Source organism: Solanum tuberosum, unplaced genomic scaffold, assembly GCF_000226075.1.
Source record: "Solanum tuberosum cultivar DM 1-3 516 R44 unplaced genomic scaffold, SolTub_3.0 scf00018, whole genome shotgun sequence".
NCBI lineage: Eukaryota > Viridiplantae > Streptophyta > Magnoliopsida > Solanales > Solanaceae > Solanum > Solanum tuberosum.
The window spans coordinates 107,465-125,606 of NW_006238944.1; the positions used below are offsets into that span (position 1 = coordinate 107,465).

Here is an 18,142-nt window from a genome sequence, read left to right on the forward strand (position 1 = left end):
GTGGACCAATGACAATTGACCACTTGTTTAGTAAAATTTCATGTCATATTTCTGTTAACTTAAGGGCATTTTTGAACTTAAAGAAAACGTTAAGGGCATTTCTAAACCACTAGGTGGAAGGAGGGCATTTTTTAATCTTTTCTAATAGGTTAAGGGCATTTTTGAGCCTTTTCCCTTTGATATATTGTGTCTCAGTTTCAGATACATCACTCAACGTACCAATATATCGCAATTCAATTTTAGATACACCACTCAATGTCATGATACATCACGTAAAGTGATGTATTCGAGAATAGAATAGAGTATGAATTTTTGTAATTTTTCAAATGATAAAAATCTTTTGAAAATATGATAAAATAAATTGTGTATTTAGATATTTGTTCTTTTATCAGAATAAAAAAAGAGAGTGTAATGAATGTCGTTCCTCTCTACTGACCCAAATTTTGAACTTTTTCTTGAATAGGAATACTTCCAATACTTTTATGCATCTTACATTTAAAATTAAAAAAACAATTATAAAATATAAGAGTTACTCTCTTAATCTCCGTCTCGAAATACTTGTCACATTTACTTTTTAAGAATTAAATTATATGAATTTTGATCAATATTTAATATGTATTTTTTTAATGAAAAAATCATGTTTAAATGAAAAGAATCATAAATTGTAGTACTATTCATAAGTTTTTAAATATGTAAATTTTAATTTTAAGATATTAAATTAATATAATTCGATATATAGCTTCAACGATTTGACTTCCGTCACAAGTATTTTGGATTTTATTACCGAATTTATGTGAACCCAATACTTGTGAGAAAGGTGATTTGGAGATACAAGATCTTAATACTAAAAACAATGCCTACTAACTATGGAGGAAACTTTACAAATTAAAAGATTAAAAATAGGAAAATAATTTTTTTTAGGGATTTTATTAATCATGAATGATTATGTTTTGTATTCAAGTACTAGGTCAGAAGACATATTGATATAGTTGTACTTTAGCCTTTGTTTTTGTTTCCTTAATAAATATCTAACTCCTGTTTAATGCTTTTCTGCAATTAAATCATATTATTATTTGTTGTTGTATAGTTGTTACAGTTTTACAACAGATAAAAATGTAAAGCCTATTTACTTCCCCATCTAATCGGAATTTGTTATAATATCTTCTCAATATACTTTTATGATATTCTTTTGTTTCTATTTCACTGAAAAAATGAAATAATTAATAATTAGAATCAAATCACTACGATAAAATATGTTTAGTAAAATACGACAATAAATAAATACATGGGAGTTTTTCTTCTACAATTTTTTTTTTTTGTTTTGTTCATTTGTACCACTTCAATAACAACAACCCAAAAAAAAGAAAAAAACTAAGTTCTAAAATCTCAAGTACTATCATGTTTAGGCAGCGCTCTATCCTCAATAAATTTTTGTGATACGAATTTGGATTTAGTCAAATTTAACATATAGGTATTAGATATTAGGTGGAAAAAAATATACACCGATGATATTTTTACAGTTAAAATATCAATTATCTATGGAGTAATAAATTTAAAGCGTAAATGAATTAAAGCATGTTAAAGAACTTTATTTATAAAAGTACTTGAGTGTATTTAAAAGACATAATATATAAATATGTCATTTAATTATGTATCTCATTTAGTATTTATGTCCTTTAAACTTATATAGAATTGAACAAATATATACATGTGTCCTACTTGACATACTACGTGACAACAATTCACATCCTATGTGACATTTTATGTCAGTTAGGAAGCGTTAATCTATTTGTTTAATTTTATACAAATATAAATACTTAATTATTCATATCTAAAATTGAAGGGCATAAATATGCTTCAATTAAAGGACAACTTTATATATTACGTGTATATTTAAAAGGAAAAAAAGGGTGTAAGCCTTGTGCGTAAAAATAGGTTCTTCCTCTGGCAGTCGCTGCCGTTGGATCTATGTGTATAGCGCAGAAAAGCTCAGCATCCATTTTCCGCCAAATTCCTTTCTCAAACAAAAACTAACAAAATATTCTCTTGGATCAACCTCTACCTACGAATTACGATCATCCATAAAGTTAGGGTTCCGGTACACTGAGAATGGCGGAGCCGGCAAGTCCAGGAGGCGGCGGCGGAAGCCATGAGAGTGGCGGTGACCCGAGTCCTCAGTCCAACTTGCGAGAACAGGATAGGTACCTACCGATCGCTAATATTGGACGCATAATGAAAAAGGCATTGCCTGCTAATGGAAAGATCGCAAAGGATTCTAAGGACACTGTTCAGGAATGTGTATCTGAGTTCATCAGTTTTATTACTAGCGAGTAAGCTTCTATTTCTTTAAGCTTCTATTTCTTCTTCACTGTTCAATTCTATATCCTGAAATGCAGTAATGCGAATTTTATAGTAAGTTTATACTAAATCATAAAGATCGCTATGTCAACTGAGGTTTTGTGGCATTGTAGTGGGTAAGTTTCGAAGTTTTAAATCTATGTTTAGATGTTTTTAATCTTGGTAATTTATCATTTCAATAAATTTTGTTGGAATTCCTTTTTAGGCACATATGGTTCCATTTAGAGTTTCTATTTTGTCTGTATTGCTTCCGTGAATTATAGAAATGTGTAATTTACCTGTATTTTCAATTGTACAAAAAAAAATGGAGGAATGTGATTTTTATAGTAAGTTTATACTAATTCTTAAAGATCGCTATGTCAACTGAGGTTTTGTGGCATTGGACTGGGTAACTTTCGAAGTTTTAAACTCTATGCTTAGATGTTTATAATTTTAGTAATTTATCATTTCAAGAAATTTTATTGGAATTCCTTTTAGGCACAGATGGTTCCATTTTAGAGTTTCTATTTTATTTTTGTTTTGTGTATTATGTGTATGGAGATGGATAACTACTTCGTATACCTTTTTAGCTCAAGTCTCTAAGAGTTACAATTTTTGTGGTGTTTCTCGTGTTTTCTTTCCCAAATTTTGTATACATGACAAAGATAGCCTTTAGAAAATTTTCTCCTAACATCAATAGGATGTCTGGTTGGTGTTCTTTCCATAGCAATTAACAAAGGAGGGAAGGTTATAGCTTACTTAATGATATCTGTTACGACTCTTCCATGAAGTACATGACAACCAAAGCTCCCCACTGGAGAATTCATTCCACTCTTCCTTGGCTGCTGTCATTCCTTTGTTTAATCCCTTTTCACTGTTCCTGCCTGCCATCTCCTCAATGATTAGCAATATCAAGAGAATTGGTCATGGCATTTACGAGGCAGGAGAATCACAGACATGTTGTCACCTTCTGCTCCGTACGGGGAAAAAGAACGCAGTGAAAGATGTGTTGACAATTAGTAGACAAGGGAATCATAAATGCATGGTGTCCTTAATATGGAGTAAGTCATCTTATTTAAATGGAAATATTGCGGGAAAAGAGGACTTGACAATAAGATAGGTAGGGTAGAGTTACCTGCCATTTTAATGAAGCCCTTGAGAGAAACATGAAAAAAGGGGAGGACAAGAATAGTAGTACATGGAGCTATGAGAAGTAGGGAGGGAGGAATGCAAAAATAAAATGGAAAAAGGTGGGCATGGCAGCATGTTATCAACCACTCTCTATGACAAATCCATAAAAAAGAACGACCCGGTGTGTGTGACAATAGACTCCATGCTCACTAAGAAAATTTGGAATACAAAGCATTGTCAGTGACTTTATTGTTTGTACTTGTGACATTTTTTAGAATGGATTATAGTTGACCCAAAAAATGAATAGCTGCTTTTGCTTTTCGGCTAGTGAGTTTAAAAAGAAGAAGCTATTGTCAAGAAAACCCTTAGTTCTTTGTTTTTCGTAGGAAAATATCCCCAATAGTAGAAGGTAATCCACAGCTGCACTTCTGCCTGTGATCATGCTGAGTTGCTCTGTGCATTGTTATTCACGTGATCATGCCATACCGAGTTATTTATCCCTGTTTAGATGTTCACACTGCAGTCCCTTCGCTAAAAATACAAGTCCTCTTTCCTATTTTACCTTTCTTTTTTTTTGAAACTGGTAATGTTGTATTCCTCAGCATTAAGGTATGTTGGAGACCTCCAAAAAGGTAGTAACAAGCTAGAACGAGAAACTAATTACAATAATCCTAAAAGATCTACTAATTGTTCAGCATTTTCTATACAATGTTCTTTACACCAAAAGTAGAAAGTTGCTATGCAGCTCTCTTTGATTTTCTGAATGTTGTTGAATCTATCTTCAAAGTTTCTTCCATTCCTCTCCCTCCAGATAGTCCACCAGATACAGTGTGGGATTATTCTCCACCACTTCTTCTGTGTCTTGCTTCCCCCTCTCCTAATCCAGCAACTTAACAAGTCTGCTGTGTGCTCTGGCATTGACCATTTTGTCTCTGTTAAACTGAGGAACATAGTCCAAAGCTGAGATGTGACTTTACAATGGAGGAACAAATGATTATTTGTCTCTCTAGCGTCACTACATAACATGCATCTGGACACAATTGGCAATCCTTTTTTCTGCAGGATCTCATGAGTGAGGCAAGCTTTCCTGATTACTAACCAAGCAAAGCACTTGACCTTAGTAGGAGCCATACTTTTCCATACATGCTTCCAAGGGCCTATTTTGTTCTCAGGCATCCAGGATACCTCTTTCCTATAAATTCTACCTACAGAGAACTTGCCATCCTTATCATGTTTCCATCTAAAAGTGTCATCCTCTACAGTAGTGCCTTTGAAACCATCAATCATCTGCAATAGCTCCACAAACCTGCCTACTTCCCAGTCATTAAGATGCCTCCTGAAGAAGAAGTTCCATCCCTGTGGGGACCAGCTATCAGCCACTGTAACCTCAAGGTTAGTGCATATATTGGCCAGATCAGGGAAAACTTGCATTAAAACTTCTTGTCCAATCCATAGGTCCTTCCAAAATAGTATTTTGTTCCCAGCACCCACCTCATAACATGAATTCTTTACTAGTCTAGGCCAAAGATTCCTTATAGATCTCCATACCGATGTTTCGTAGGTGGTTGATACTGCATTGGTACACCATTGCTCTGTCTGGCCATACTAATTCAGGATTACCTCCTTCCATAGAGCATGATCATTTCCATTTAATCTCCATAACCATTTCATGAGCAAGCAATCATTCTGCAGTTTCAGATTCCTTACTCCTAAACCACCAGCCTCCTTGTGTAATTGTGCAGTCTTCCATTCTACCAAATGATACCCCTTTCCCTCCTTGTTCCCAAACCAAAGAAAATTTCTTCTTAATCGGTCCAACTTCTTGACCACACTTGTTGGAATAGGGAATAGGGACATCACATATGTGGGAAGCGAGTCCAGAACTGCATTTATCAAAGTGAGCCTGCCTCCAAGGGACAAGTATTGCGTCTTCCAGTTTGCCAACTTCTTTTCCGTCTTTTCCAAAATCCTATCCCAGATAATCAATTCTTTGTGTTTGTTGCCTAATGGCATGCCTAGATAGACTGTTGGTAATTTGTCTACCTTACACCCCAAGATACCAGCTAGTTCCTCCATCTGCACCACTTCTTTAATAGGAAAGAGGTTACTTTTCCTCCAGTTAACGCTTAAACCAGAAATGGCTTCAAAAACAATGAGTATCATCCTGATATAGCAAATTTGTTCAGCTATAGCTTCACAAAATATCACAGTATCATCTGCATACAACAGATGACATACTTCCATATCTACTCCTGCTCTGCTGTTAACCTTGAATCCCTTTATCCACCTGTTGCTAATTGCAATCCTCATCATACTGTTGAAACCCTCCATGGCAATGATGAATAGGAAAGGGGAGAGAGGGTCACCTTGTCTAAGACCCCTCTCTGACGGAAAAAAACCCACAGGTTCTCCATTTACAAGTATGGAGAACCTAACAGTTTTAATACAAAAGCCAATCCATTTCAACCACCTTTCACCGAATCCCATCTGTCTGAGAATGTTTAGCAAAAATTCCAGTTCACATGATCATAAGCCTTCTCTATATCTAGCTTGCACATAATGCTTGGCACCTCCCCTCTCAATCTAGTATCCACACATTCATTGGCTATAAGAGCAACATCCATGATCTGTCTTCCTTTAATAAAGGCCATTTGATGAGTGTTCACCAATTTATTTACTACCCTTTTCAACCTTTCTGTCAGCACTTTAGCAATGATTTTATAGACCCCACTGATGAGACTGATAGGTCTATAATCCCTTAATGTAGCAGCTCCAATTTTCTTGGGAATGAGAGCCACATAAGTCGCATTGAAACTTCTTTCAAAGACCTGGTGAGAATGAAAATGTTGCAAAGTGTTCATGATATCTTCCTTCAGGACCTCCCAAAAACACTGGTAGAAACACATAGGGTATCCATCCGGGCCGGGTGACTTCTTTGATAAGGTTACATGTCCCAATTATGTCATTCTATCAAAACTATGGCATGCTAGCTTTCCATTAGTCTGAGTTCAAAGTCGTGTGTGTGTGTGTGTGTATGTGTCAGAATTTGGGAGATCCAATATTTTCCTTTTACTGTTAGGTCTCGTAGCTCATACGCGATGTCATTTTGAACATGATATTTACCTTTCTTAAAAAGTATCTATGTAGCTAAGATCTTATGGATGGTATTGTTTTACTGCTATTTCTTTTTCTGGATCATACAAGTTTACATTAGATGTTGTTTTACCAGTTTCAATAAAAGTCGTATATTTGATCTAGATAGAGTCTTTATATAAATATATGGAAAGACGTTGCCAGTATTTAATGCTTGGGAAGTTAGAGTCCAAATATATGTGTGGGTACTTGTGTAGAAGTAGAAGACATGTGTTACATTTTCAAATGTTTGTTGTTAGAGGGTGGACTTCCATACATATACATACTGAGATTTAGTAGAATGATGACACGTGGAAGTAACAACCACTCTCTCTGCATGTTTTTCAAATGAGTTCTCTTTTATTTTATAGAGCTAGTGACAAGTGTCAGAAAGAGAAGAGAAAGACGATCAACGGAGATGATTTACTATCAGCCCTGGCTACCTTGGGATTTGAGGACTACATTGAACCACTGAAGGTCTATTTGACTCGGTACAGAGAGGTAAATGCAATTCTTCTTCATGCCCTTAATGGTTTTGGGACTGGTTTCTCATAATAACTGCTTTATTTTCTTTATTTTATGTTCTATTAGGCTTCCTCATCATTTGGTTTGCGAGGAAATTGATAAAAGAATATATGGACTATTGCATTTGCCAATTGCCATCTTCTAAATGTTGCACTGTGTATTTTTGGTTATGGACTTTACTATTGTTGTTTCAAGACTTCGTTCAACTGAATTTTATCTCATAATCAACTAAGTAAATGTTGTTTCTGTGGTTCCTGAACAACTTTCTCTGCTGGGTTGCATGGGTCAATCAATGGTGTTGTAGATGGAGGTACACATAGTTCTCCACATCACTGAGATAGATTTACTTATTTTCTTTAACTCTGATTTTTCATTAAAAATGTATTGTGATTTGAAACTAATATCAGGGAGATGCCAAGGGATCTGCAAGGGTTGGTGATGCATCTGTTAGAAAAGATGTAGTTGGAAGTCAGCTTGGGTCCAATACGCAGGTAAGGTGGTTGCATTTTATTATGTTCTTTTTTTGGCTCGTTTGCTTCACCATTTAGTAGTTCTTTTGACCTTGAAAAATTAAGTTACGTGGATATTATCTAATAAGACACCTAATATTTCTTGTGGAAATTGACAGTTCATGTATGAAGGTTCTTTTGCACAAGGCTTAGACTATGGAAACTCCCAATTATGAATTTTAAGTAAGTTTTTCTCTTACCCTAAAAGTCTTTTTAATGATGTGCTTTTCATCTTTAAAGATTCTACAGTCAGCTTCTCTTTTAGCAAATTCACCCCCTCATGTCATGACTTGGTAGGATCTCTTTTGCGTTTTGTGACACATTTTCTATATCAGGCAACAACAATTTGTTGCTCTGTTGCATCCAGTGGATGCTACATGTTAGAAAGTAACATTGATTCATATATAAATATAGAGCCAACAAATTTCCAAAACTGATTAACATTATTTCCATTACAATGATTGCTCCAGCTAAACAGATTCACTAAGAAACTAGCCTTCATGGAAGAAATGGTAGCTGGAACTCCCTCGACGTAGCTTTGGTCCTTCCCTTCCATGATGTCCAAAATATAGAGTTTTTGATGGATTGTCAAAGCATTCTCTCTGTCTTTGCACTATGCTTTATGTGACACTTTTAGAGACGAGTCATTGTCGAAATAAGAAGCAATTAACTCCCTTATATATTCAAGTAAAAAATTGCAGAGAAGTCAAAGGACTGTTGTTTCCACAAGTCTGATAATATATGCAAATTACAACAACAACAACATACCCAGTAAAATCCCACTTAGTGGGGGCTAGGGAGGGTAGAGTGTACGCAGAGCTTATCACTACCTTGTGGAGGTATAGGGGTTGTTTCTTAAAGACCCTCGGCTCAATATTTTTTCTTTTGAGGGGTTTTTGGGCCGGGAAGGGGAAGGAACAAGGAGTGGCTGGATGAGCAAGGGAAGCTTCAATTATTACGAATCCTTAGTTGTCTATCTATGTTTCACAGTCTTGTGATACCTACAACTAGTGAACTTCGAAATGAGTACCAATTAATTTGCGATCTCTGAATCACAATCCGAGGCTATGTTGATGAGATCCTTTAAAATCCACGCAACCATGTCAATCCTACACAATTTGGTTGTGCATGTGGGATCGACACTTGATTTGATCAAATGTATCTTGGGTGCTTTGATGACATCTATGGCCAAGAAGTATATGTTGATTAGGTATTTGTTTTGCTTATGTCCTATATATATTCGGATATTTACTAAAACACTTAGTTTTTATATGAACTATTTTATGAATAGAATTCTAAGGGGTCGTTTGGTGTGATGAATAAGGGAACTTTATACTGGGATAATTGTTGAGTACTCTTTATAATCCCTTATTTGGTTACAAAGTTTGGGATATCTCCATTCCAGGATTAGTAATTAGTACTAGGATAAGTTATCCCCATCTTTGGGTGGAATAGTAATATCGGGATAACTTATCCCGAGATAAAATAGGTAAAATGATAAAAGTATCCCCTTAAATCTTTTTTATATATCACTTTTCAGTTTTCATATCCATGTATATTCACATCATTTTTAATATGATGTATAATAACATTCACAACCTTCACTACTCATTATTTTTATGACAATTCTTCATATTTTTCCATTAAAAATCACTATATAAATATAATTCTTATGAATATATTATACGCTGAATTTATTTAACTAATTTTATGTTTATCTATATTTTGATTTCTATATTACTGATTACATGTTTTTAACTAAATATTCCTTTAGTCACTTGAAAGTTTGTATTTTATAAATCAATAAAAATGAAGTTAACTTTAATATTTTACAGTTTAAGAGTGATATGTGCTTAAATGAGGTGACATAAATAATAAATCATCTTTTACTTTAATAAGCTTAAGATGAAAATTTTATTTTAAGCTAAATAATATGGAAGTTTTTTATTTCATAAAAAATAAATAAGACGGAAGCTTTATTTTTAAACACATACGGTACAATCATGGAAATGTATACACAAAAATATTTAAGTTAAATAAGATGGAAGATTTATTCTTAAGAATAAATTACTAAAGCTTGCAAAGAAAATATAAAAAACTAAATAAGGTGGAGGCTATTTTTGAAAACAAATAATTTATTCTTAGAAATTATGTAATGCATATTATTTTGAATATAACAAACCAAATAGTCAATAAGAAATAATCCTAGCATAACTAATCCTAAATAACTTATCCCAACATAACTACTCTCAGCATAACTTGTCTTCAAACCAAACAATCATATGAAATTTTCACTTTTATCAGGGTTGAACTCTGGAAAACACGTTTGGCCATAAAATTCCAGAGTTCAACTTGAATTTGAATTCTAGAATATTCAAAAATTTGAAAATAACAAAAAGGTGCTCACATTTTTCACTCCAAATTACTCAAAAAAAGTAAAAAAAAAAAACTCCAATTTGTATTCATGGCCAAACAAAAAACTTCTCCCAAAAATGATTTGCCAATTTTTTTTGGGAATTTGTGGTGAAACGCTAGCATAGTAGTTTCATCCAGATTCCTTTTTTCAAATTGACTCTAGAGTTTCACAAGTTACAAATTGAATTAGAAAAATACCAGTACGGTTTATAACATGGTGGCCCATTCTTCCAAAGTTTCATTTAGTAATTCACTTTCATTTCGACTGTGCTGTTTGGTTGAGATCTCATGAAAAAAATACTATTTGAAGTGAAGTTGGAAAAACAGAAAATTTGAAATATATTATTTTAATAGCTTCAAATAGTTGTCAAAATATATTCTTATATATGTCATAATATACCATATTGGTTGTGTCTTGACACCTGTACCCGTACTCCTATTCCTATCCCTGAATCCTAGGATTTAAGGTGATGACAAATCTGACTTCTAGATCCGTACTGTTGGGTGCCGCACCTGTATCCGAGCAACATAGTGAAAAGGGGCTTAATACTTCAACTAAAGTTTGGTTCACCAAAACCCTAGTCTGCTGACATGGCTTTCCTCTTCATTCTTTGTTGTTCTCTTCATCTTCTGACTATCTTTCACTCACATTAATTTCAGAAAATGAGACACTGACATGCAACTTAGTAACACACATGACATATTTACAATTTTATCACAAACACATAAAGGAAATACCAGAACCCTTCTTCAAAAAGTGACATTCTTAACCTATGTAAATGGCCGGTACTTAACCAAAGAGCTTGTTATACCAGAAATCGATAGACTTCAACTGGATTACCCAGCTTCGGCATCATAGACCTAGAAAACGTATTGACTTGCAGGAAAAGGTTTTCAAGTTTTGAAGCTTTGCTGTCTCTGGCGGAGTCTAGCTAGACAATTTACAATTAACAGGCATCAAGCCAGATTAGTTGCTGTAAGTTCACTATTTTTGGGTGGTATCTTCAACAAAAAGGAAGTATTGTAGTATCGGGTATAGAGTTAAGTTTCTGAATCTCGGCGTCTAACTCATTTTCAGAAAAACACGAGGCAATGTCACCCATATTTGGTGACTGTTAGGGGTCATTTGGTTTGAATACAAGTTATGATTAGATTAATTATGATGGATAAATTATAATGGGATTAGTTATGATGGATTAGTTATGTTGGGATTAGTTATGATGAGATTATTTCTTATTGACTGTCTGGTTTGTTGTATTCAAATAAAATGCATTGCATAAATTTTAAGAACAAGTTGTTTGTTTACAAAAATAACCTTCATTTTATTTAGTTTTTTATATTGTCTTTGCAAGCTTTAGTTATCATTCTTAAAGATAAAATTTTCATCTTATTTAACTTGAATATTTTTGTGTGTGCATTCCCATGATGGTATCGAAGTGTATTTTAAAATAAAAATTTTCTTCTTATTTAGGCTAAAAATAGAACTTCCATCTTATGTTTGTTAAAGTAAATGATAATTTATTATTTGTATCACTTCATTTAAAGCACATATCTCTCTTAAATTGTAACATATTAAAGTTATCTTCATTTTAATTGATATATAACATACAAGCTTTCAAGTGACTAAAAAAATATATAATTAAATATATGTAATTCAATTGTAGAGAAATCAAAATATAAATAAACATTAGAATTAGTCAAATAAACTCATAAATAACAATTATATTTATATAGTGTAATTTTATAATAGAAAAATATAAAGAATTATCATAAAAATAAGAAGTGGTGAAGGTTGTGAATGTTATTATACATGGTATTAAAAATAATGTGAATATACATGAATGTGAAAAGTGATGTATAAAAATTATTGAAAGAGATATCTTTGTCATTTTGTCTATTTTATCTCGGAATTACTATTCCACCCAAAGGTTGGGATAACTTATCCCGATACTAATTATTAACCCTGAGATAAGTTATTCTAAACTTTGTAACCAAACAAGGAATTAAATGTTACTCAAAATTTTTCCGGGATTAACTCTCTTTATCCTTTATACCAAACAATCCCTTACTGTTGTCTTCAATAGGCACAATTTGCACTTACTTCAGGTGTTTTGCAGGTCGCTCTCATTTAAAAGAAAGTTTTTGTCAAGTTCAAGGGGCTATCTCAGTATTTTGGCTTTTAATTCATGTCATGAAATTAAATGGAGAGACAAACCATTAAGAACAAGATTCTTTGCTATAGAAAGTTTTTTTTTTTTGACAATTGGTAAGTAGTATTCTTCAACATTAAGGAAATGCTGGCCACCATAAAAAAAGGGTTACAACCATAACCCATACAAAATTTACAATTCCTATCAGTTCTATGATTTGATCTTCATCATCTATACATAATTGTTTACACCAAAATAGTAAAGATACTAAACAATTCCATTGGACTTTGTGAATGGAACTGGATTTATCTTTAAAACATCTACCATTCCTTTCTGTCCAGACTGACCACCAAATACATGAAGGAATCAGTTTCCACCATCTTTTTTGAGTTTTGCTACCCCCTTTTCTAATCCAGCAGCTTAGGAGGTGAGAAGTGTGTTCTGGCATGGACCAGCTTTGGCCAGAAATGTTTAGGAAGAGTTCCCATAGTTAAGAAGTGTACTTGCAATGTAAGAATAAATGACTATTTGTTTCTCCTGTCAAGTTACACAAAGTACACCTGGGAACTAGTGGCCTTCCTTTCTTTTGCAGCACTTCTTGAGTGAGACATGTTCTCCTAATAACTAGCCAAGTGAAGCATTTCACCTTGGTAGGGATCAATTTTTTCCATATGCTATTCCAGTGATATTGTGTAACACCTCTCAATTCTGCACCCTTCTCTTGTAGGCACTGTTAACTGTGTAAACACCCTCTTTGGTGTGGTTCCAGGTGACTCCATCAGGAACATTTGCAGAAATATCAACTCCATCCAACATTTCCAGTAGGGATGCTGCTCTGTCTACTTCCTAATCATTCAAAAACCTCCTAAAGGAAAGATCCCACCCTTGTGCTGTCCAACAATCACTGATTTTAGCTTCAGGGTTATTGCATATCGAGTATAAGTCTGGAAATACTTCACCGAGAGCTTTGACTGATCCAAACATCTTCCAGAACTTGACTTTGATGTCATTCCCCACCTTTAGAGTCAGTTCTTCTTCCATTGAGTCCCACAGAGCTCTGATGGACTTCCACACTCCCCAACCCAAATGGCATTGAAACAGTCTCTGAAACCCATGGATTAAGCTCTCCATATTTTGCCACTATCACTTCCTTCCAGAGGGTCCTCTCCTCACTGATATATCTCCACAACCATTTCCTCCGGAGACTTTCATGTTGCTCTTTCAAGTTTTTGATGTCCAGACCTCCCCTTGATTTGTTAAGCATCATTGTATTCCAATTCACTAGATAGTAGCCCTTTTCTTCTTTGCCTTTTTTCCAAAGGAAGTTTCTTCTGAGTTTAACTAATTTTTTAACCACCTTAGAGGGAATAGGGAATAGAGACATTACATTTGTGCGAATTGAATCCAGTTATGTGACATGGATACACATCTCAATTCAATCAATTAGTTGACATACTCAATTAATAATGAGATTCTTGATAAATGTGATCAAATTTTAAGTTTTTATTGCGAATGAATACAATGTACTCTGACTGAATGCTTGTTAAATCAATATTACGTGGTAGATTGGCCTGAGTGCGTAATTGACCAGTCAAGAGGATATTAAATCAATAGATTGAGCAATACTTAAAGGATCAGTGGATGAGAGGGGAAGATCTACCAATTGAACTGATAATGGATGGTCCCTGCCAACTGCTTATCTCTCTTCCTCAGATTCCATTTACGACCTAACGACTATCCCTCGGTCAGGGAGGGAATCACTTGCTGCATCGAACCCAAGGATTGGTTTGATCAGCTGGGTGTTGGATTGAATGAACACTCAACCTTGTCATCACGACAACAATGGATGTCCAACCTTTAGATCTCTTCATTCTGGGTAAATGAAAGTTCGAAGGCTAATCTGGAAACTGCCAGCTAGAAGGCAATAACCTCTTTTGCCAATTAAAATCCCAAACCTAGTAAGGGCACTTGTGGCCCAACAAGCCACCCCAACCCTACCGCCATAGCTTGACTTTACTAAACAAGCAAGAAAGACTGATTCTATCTTGTAACTTATTAGTCAAGCGCTATCGAGCTGTCCAGACCTTGCAGAAAGCTTCTATCAACCTTATCAGCATATATAGTAACAATAGTTAAGATCAATGTCGAAATAGGATTCTTTTGTTAGTTATTGCAAATCATATTTTAGCTAGTTCCTATTTTGAACAAGATGTTGGTACATTTGATATTGTTTTTGATTATATCAATAAGATTATCCAGTAGGTTCAATGCCTATTGGTGTATTTGTTAAAAAAAAAAAAGGACTCACTGAATGGCTTCTTGTATCACCCATTTATGTATGTGGTAGGATGGGAAATTTATCTGTTACATGTACCCAACTTTTGACAAGGTATTGGTACTTTGAAGGATCCACATAATGTATCACACACATTTTATACATGTCAAATCGAGCAAGTTTTGAGGAAAATGAAGAGCCTAGGTAACAGAGGTAGTGTTTCTTATCCCAACCTACAACACCCTCACAAGGATGTTAACAACTCTTTTGTTTTATTTTTATGATTGAAAAATCTATTTAGAATCAAACCTTTGGGCCAATCACATTCAGAAATCAGGGATGATGTGCCCGCCCTTCCTCCTGTCTCCACTGAATTACTGGACTTAGTTTGCTGGGCACGGAGTTCGAACTTGTTACCTAATACATAAGTCCATCCTTTTCCAGTTAAGCTACCCCGGGGGCAGGAACTTTATTTTATTTTATTTTATGACAAGGAAACCTGTAGAAGGCCCACCATGCTGCTGTCACAGACAAGAGGTTTCGAACTTGAGACCTCCATATGGAAGTTCCAAGACAAACCATCTGAACCACCCTGAAGAGACCTTTTTTTTTTTCACCCTTCCGTAGGAGCTCCCATCTCTTTTGCTCCCTTGGTTACTCAAACCCACATCCTTAGGGTTTGAGGTGGAGGGTGCTTACCATCTAAGAAAGCCTCTCTTGTATGGGGCAGGTGCTCAACAACTTCTACTATTTCTGTTATCCTTTGAAGTTAAGTGGACACTGAGTGATGAAGGTAAAATAAAAGAGCGAGTTGAAGGTAAAGTACTGATTCTTCATGGATAGAAAAGTGCCCCCTTTTTTTGTGTGTGGGGTGGTGGTGTAAAAGCAGTATTCCTTAAGGGGTCGTTTGGTTGCTTGTTTGGAAGTGAATTATTCATGTAATAAAATCAGCATAACTAGTATCGTGTTTGGTAGCTGTAAAGATATGACACCTGGGCCTAACTCAACCCCAAAAGCTAGCTAATGAGGGGAGGTTTGTCCAAGTCCATCTAAGGAGACCAATTTCCCATTCATCTACCGATGTGGGACTTCTTAACACTCCCCCTCACGCCCAGACCTCAACTGGAGCATGAACACTTCTAAATGGGGGCCCAACATCGGTGAAATCAAATTGGGATGGGCCTGACTCTGATACCATGTAAAGACATGGCACCTGAGCCTTATGAGGGGAGGTATGTCCAAGTCCATATAAAGAGATCAATTTCCCACCCCTCTACTGATGTGGGACTTCTTAACACTCCCCCTCACGCCCAGACCTCAACTGGAGCATGAACACTTCTAAATGGGGGCCCAACATCGGTGAAATCAAATTGGGATGGGCCTGACTCTGATACCATGTAAAGACATGGCACCTGAGCCTTATGAGGGGAGGTATGTCCAAGTCCATATAAAGAGATCAATTTCCCACCCCTCTACTGATGTGGGACTTCTTAATAGTAGCATTTCAATTGCTAGGTATAAAATTCAGCTCACCAAATACGATGTTTGCTTACCAGTCTACAATCCCGCATAACTAAAACATCTATAGGTTGAGTCAATTTATATATTATTTTATGCAAGGTAGGAGATAGACTAACTAAACCACCATGCATTACTAATCACTGCATAACTCTAGCCAACAACCAAATGACCCTAAGTTCTTTTACTATTTTGTATTCAATTCATGGTTTTGTTTTACATGGTTGTTGGATAAGGGAAAGTTTGTGCTCAGATATGTAAAGATCGATTTTGTTTACTTTTCATGAAACAATATGTTCCACAATTTCCTTTTCAAGTGGTTGTTGCAGAACATAATAAAAAGGATATGAGACACTTAAATTGAGGGAGAGAATATATCTAGCAATCATCTTTGTATTAAAAATATTAGTTTGATCCACAGAGATGATGAAGCATGAATAAAATACTTGAGAGAGATACCGGGTGAGGGGGGCGGGACATTTTGGGCTTTGATACTTGTGTCATGTGCTATTTTTGTGTATACATAACCTAAATTGGAAGCCTTATTCTAATAATTAATTGAAAAAAGGTCTAATTTTATTTTATGGATGAGTGCTCAACTTGATGTTCAAACTTCAAAGTGCCAAGTTATTTTCTGATTTAAAAAAAACGAATAAAAAATGAATGCCAAGTTACTTTCAATTTATCTGTGTACCAGTGGTGGTGTATTTCCTTAGTTATATATTTATGCTTCAAGCATCCGGTGTCCATAACACACTGGCCTGATTAATCCGGATTTGCGCCTTATTAAGCTCACTATGGGTTTTACTGCTCTTTACTGAAGAGCAGTCCATTCCCTGGGCTTTAATTGTTAAGGGTGAAGGAGCCACCATTCCACCACATGCGTAAATGGTTTTGTTGTGTTTCAATTATAAGAGGGAGTAAGGTATAACATAGACAGTTTTTATAATATGAGGTTAGTTGCTTGCTTCATTCATTTAACTTCTTGTATTTGGTCGTTTGGGGGAGAAGGATTGAGTATTCAATTGTCATTCTGTCAACTCTCTTGCCATCCTGTCGCCCATAATAATGTAAGAACATAATAGATAATATTCTCCTTAATTGGCTTATTTACTATAGTTTGTACTCCCTCTCTTATAGAATAGAGTAGGTTCTCTTGCTTTCCAATTTGCTCTATTCCAGCTTTCCCAAATTTGCTCATAGAAAACCACCTTGATTTACATATCAGTTACTTCTTGAATATTACGGTAACTAGGGATGGCAAATTGTGTGGTGCAGTGTGGTTGTGGGGCAAACCCGCGAAGACTTCAACTTGCCCCACATAGCAAAATTTTCTATTTTCAACCCGCCCCTCATGATTTGCTATTTTGTTAATTTAAAACAATTTGATTTTGATATTCTTAAATTTAATATTTTTAATGAATTGCTAATTCTAAATTAGTAAATAATATAAATAAAATGCAGGTAACAAAAGAAATTACAGGTTTGGAATGGATAAAGACATCAAGTAAAGAAACTCTACTCTAGCTTATTACTAAACAATATATCAAAACATAAGGAAAAATATAAACCTAGCTAGATGGATCTAAAGAAACAGAAAAGAAATTAGGGAAGAAATGAACTACAGTAACCTTTCTAAAAAGTTGAAAGTAATTATCATGCATGGCTTCAGGTCAAATGTTATATTTACATTCCAATACTTGTTTAATATGGAACTGGAAAAAAATATATAAGCTAGTGATTTAAGTTCATAATTTATCCTAAAACTTGTGTGCTAAGCTAATCCAGATTGTTAGAATAGGAATAGGTTTATACAATCCTATTAGGATAGGAATATGTTTATACAATCCTATTAGATTAGGAATAGGTTTATACAATCCTATTAGAATAGGAATAGGTTTATACAATCCTATTAGGATAGGAATATGTTTATACAATCCTATTAGATTAGGAATAGGTTTATACAATCCTATTAGAATAGGAATAGTAATAGAAATAGAAATAGGAATACTAAATAGTATCCTACTTGGTAAAGGATTGTATTCTAGTGTCTATAAATAGGGTCTCAATGTAATAATGTAAATAACAACACAATTCAATAATATTCTTCTCCTATATTTCTCACATGGTATCAGAGCCTCTACGATCTT

The 18,142-nt window shown here is 34.7% G+C and overlaps 1 protein-coding gene across 4 annotated transcripts in view; it reads left to right on the forward strand.

Moving 5' to 3' along the window:
* Window positions 1–1,910: 1,910 nt before the first annotated feature.
* The window catches only part of LOC102577473 (transcription factor NF-Y CCAAT-binding-like protein-like), a 21,366-nt gene continuing 5,134 nt past the window's right edge, over window positions 1,911–18,142 (forward strand). For 3 of the 4 annotated variants that reach the window (XR_001471814.1, XM_015303516.1, XM_006340391.2), the window contains exons 1-5: window positions 1,911–2,330; window positions 6,972–7,101; window positions 7,430–7,435; window positions 7,533–7,616; window positions 7,754–7,817. Coding sequence is in view for 3 of the 4 variants with exons in the window: in XM_015303516.1 (XP_015159002.1) it covers window positions 2,110–2,330; window positions 6,972–7,101; window positions 7,430–7,435; window positions 7,533–7,616; window positions 7,754–7,810 (498 nt within the window). In the remaining variant the exon portion in view is untranslated. 4 annotated transcript variants of the gene reach the window in all.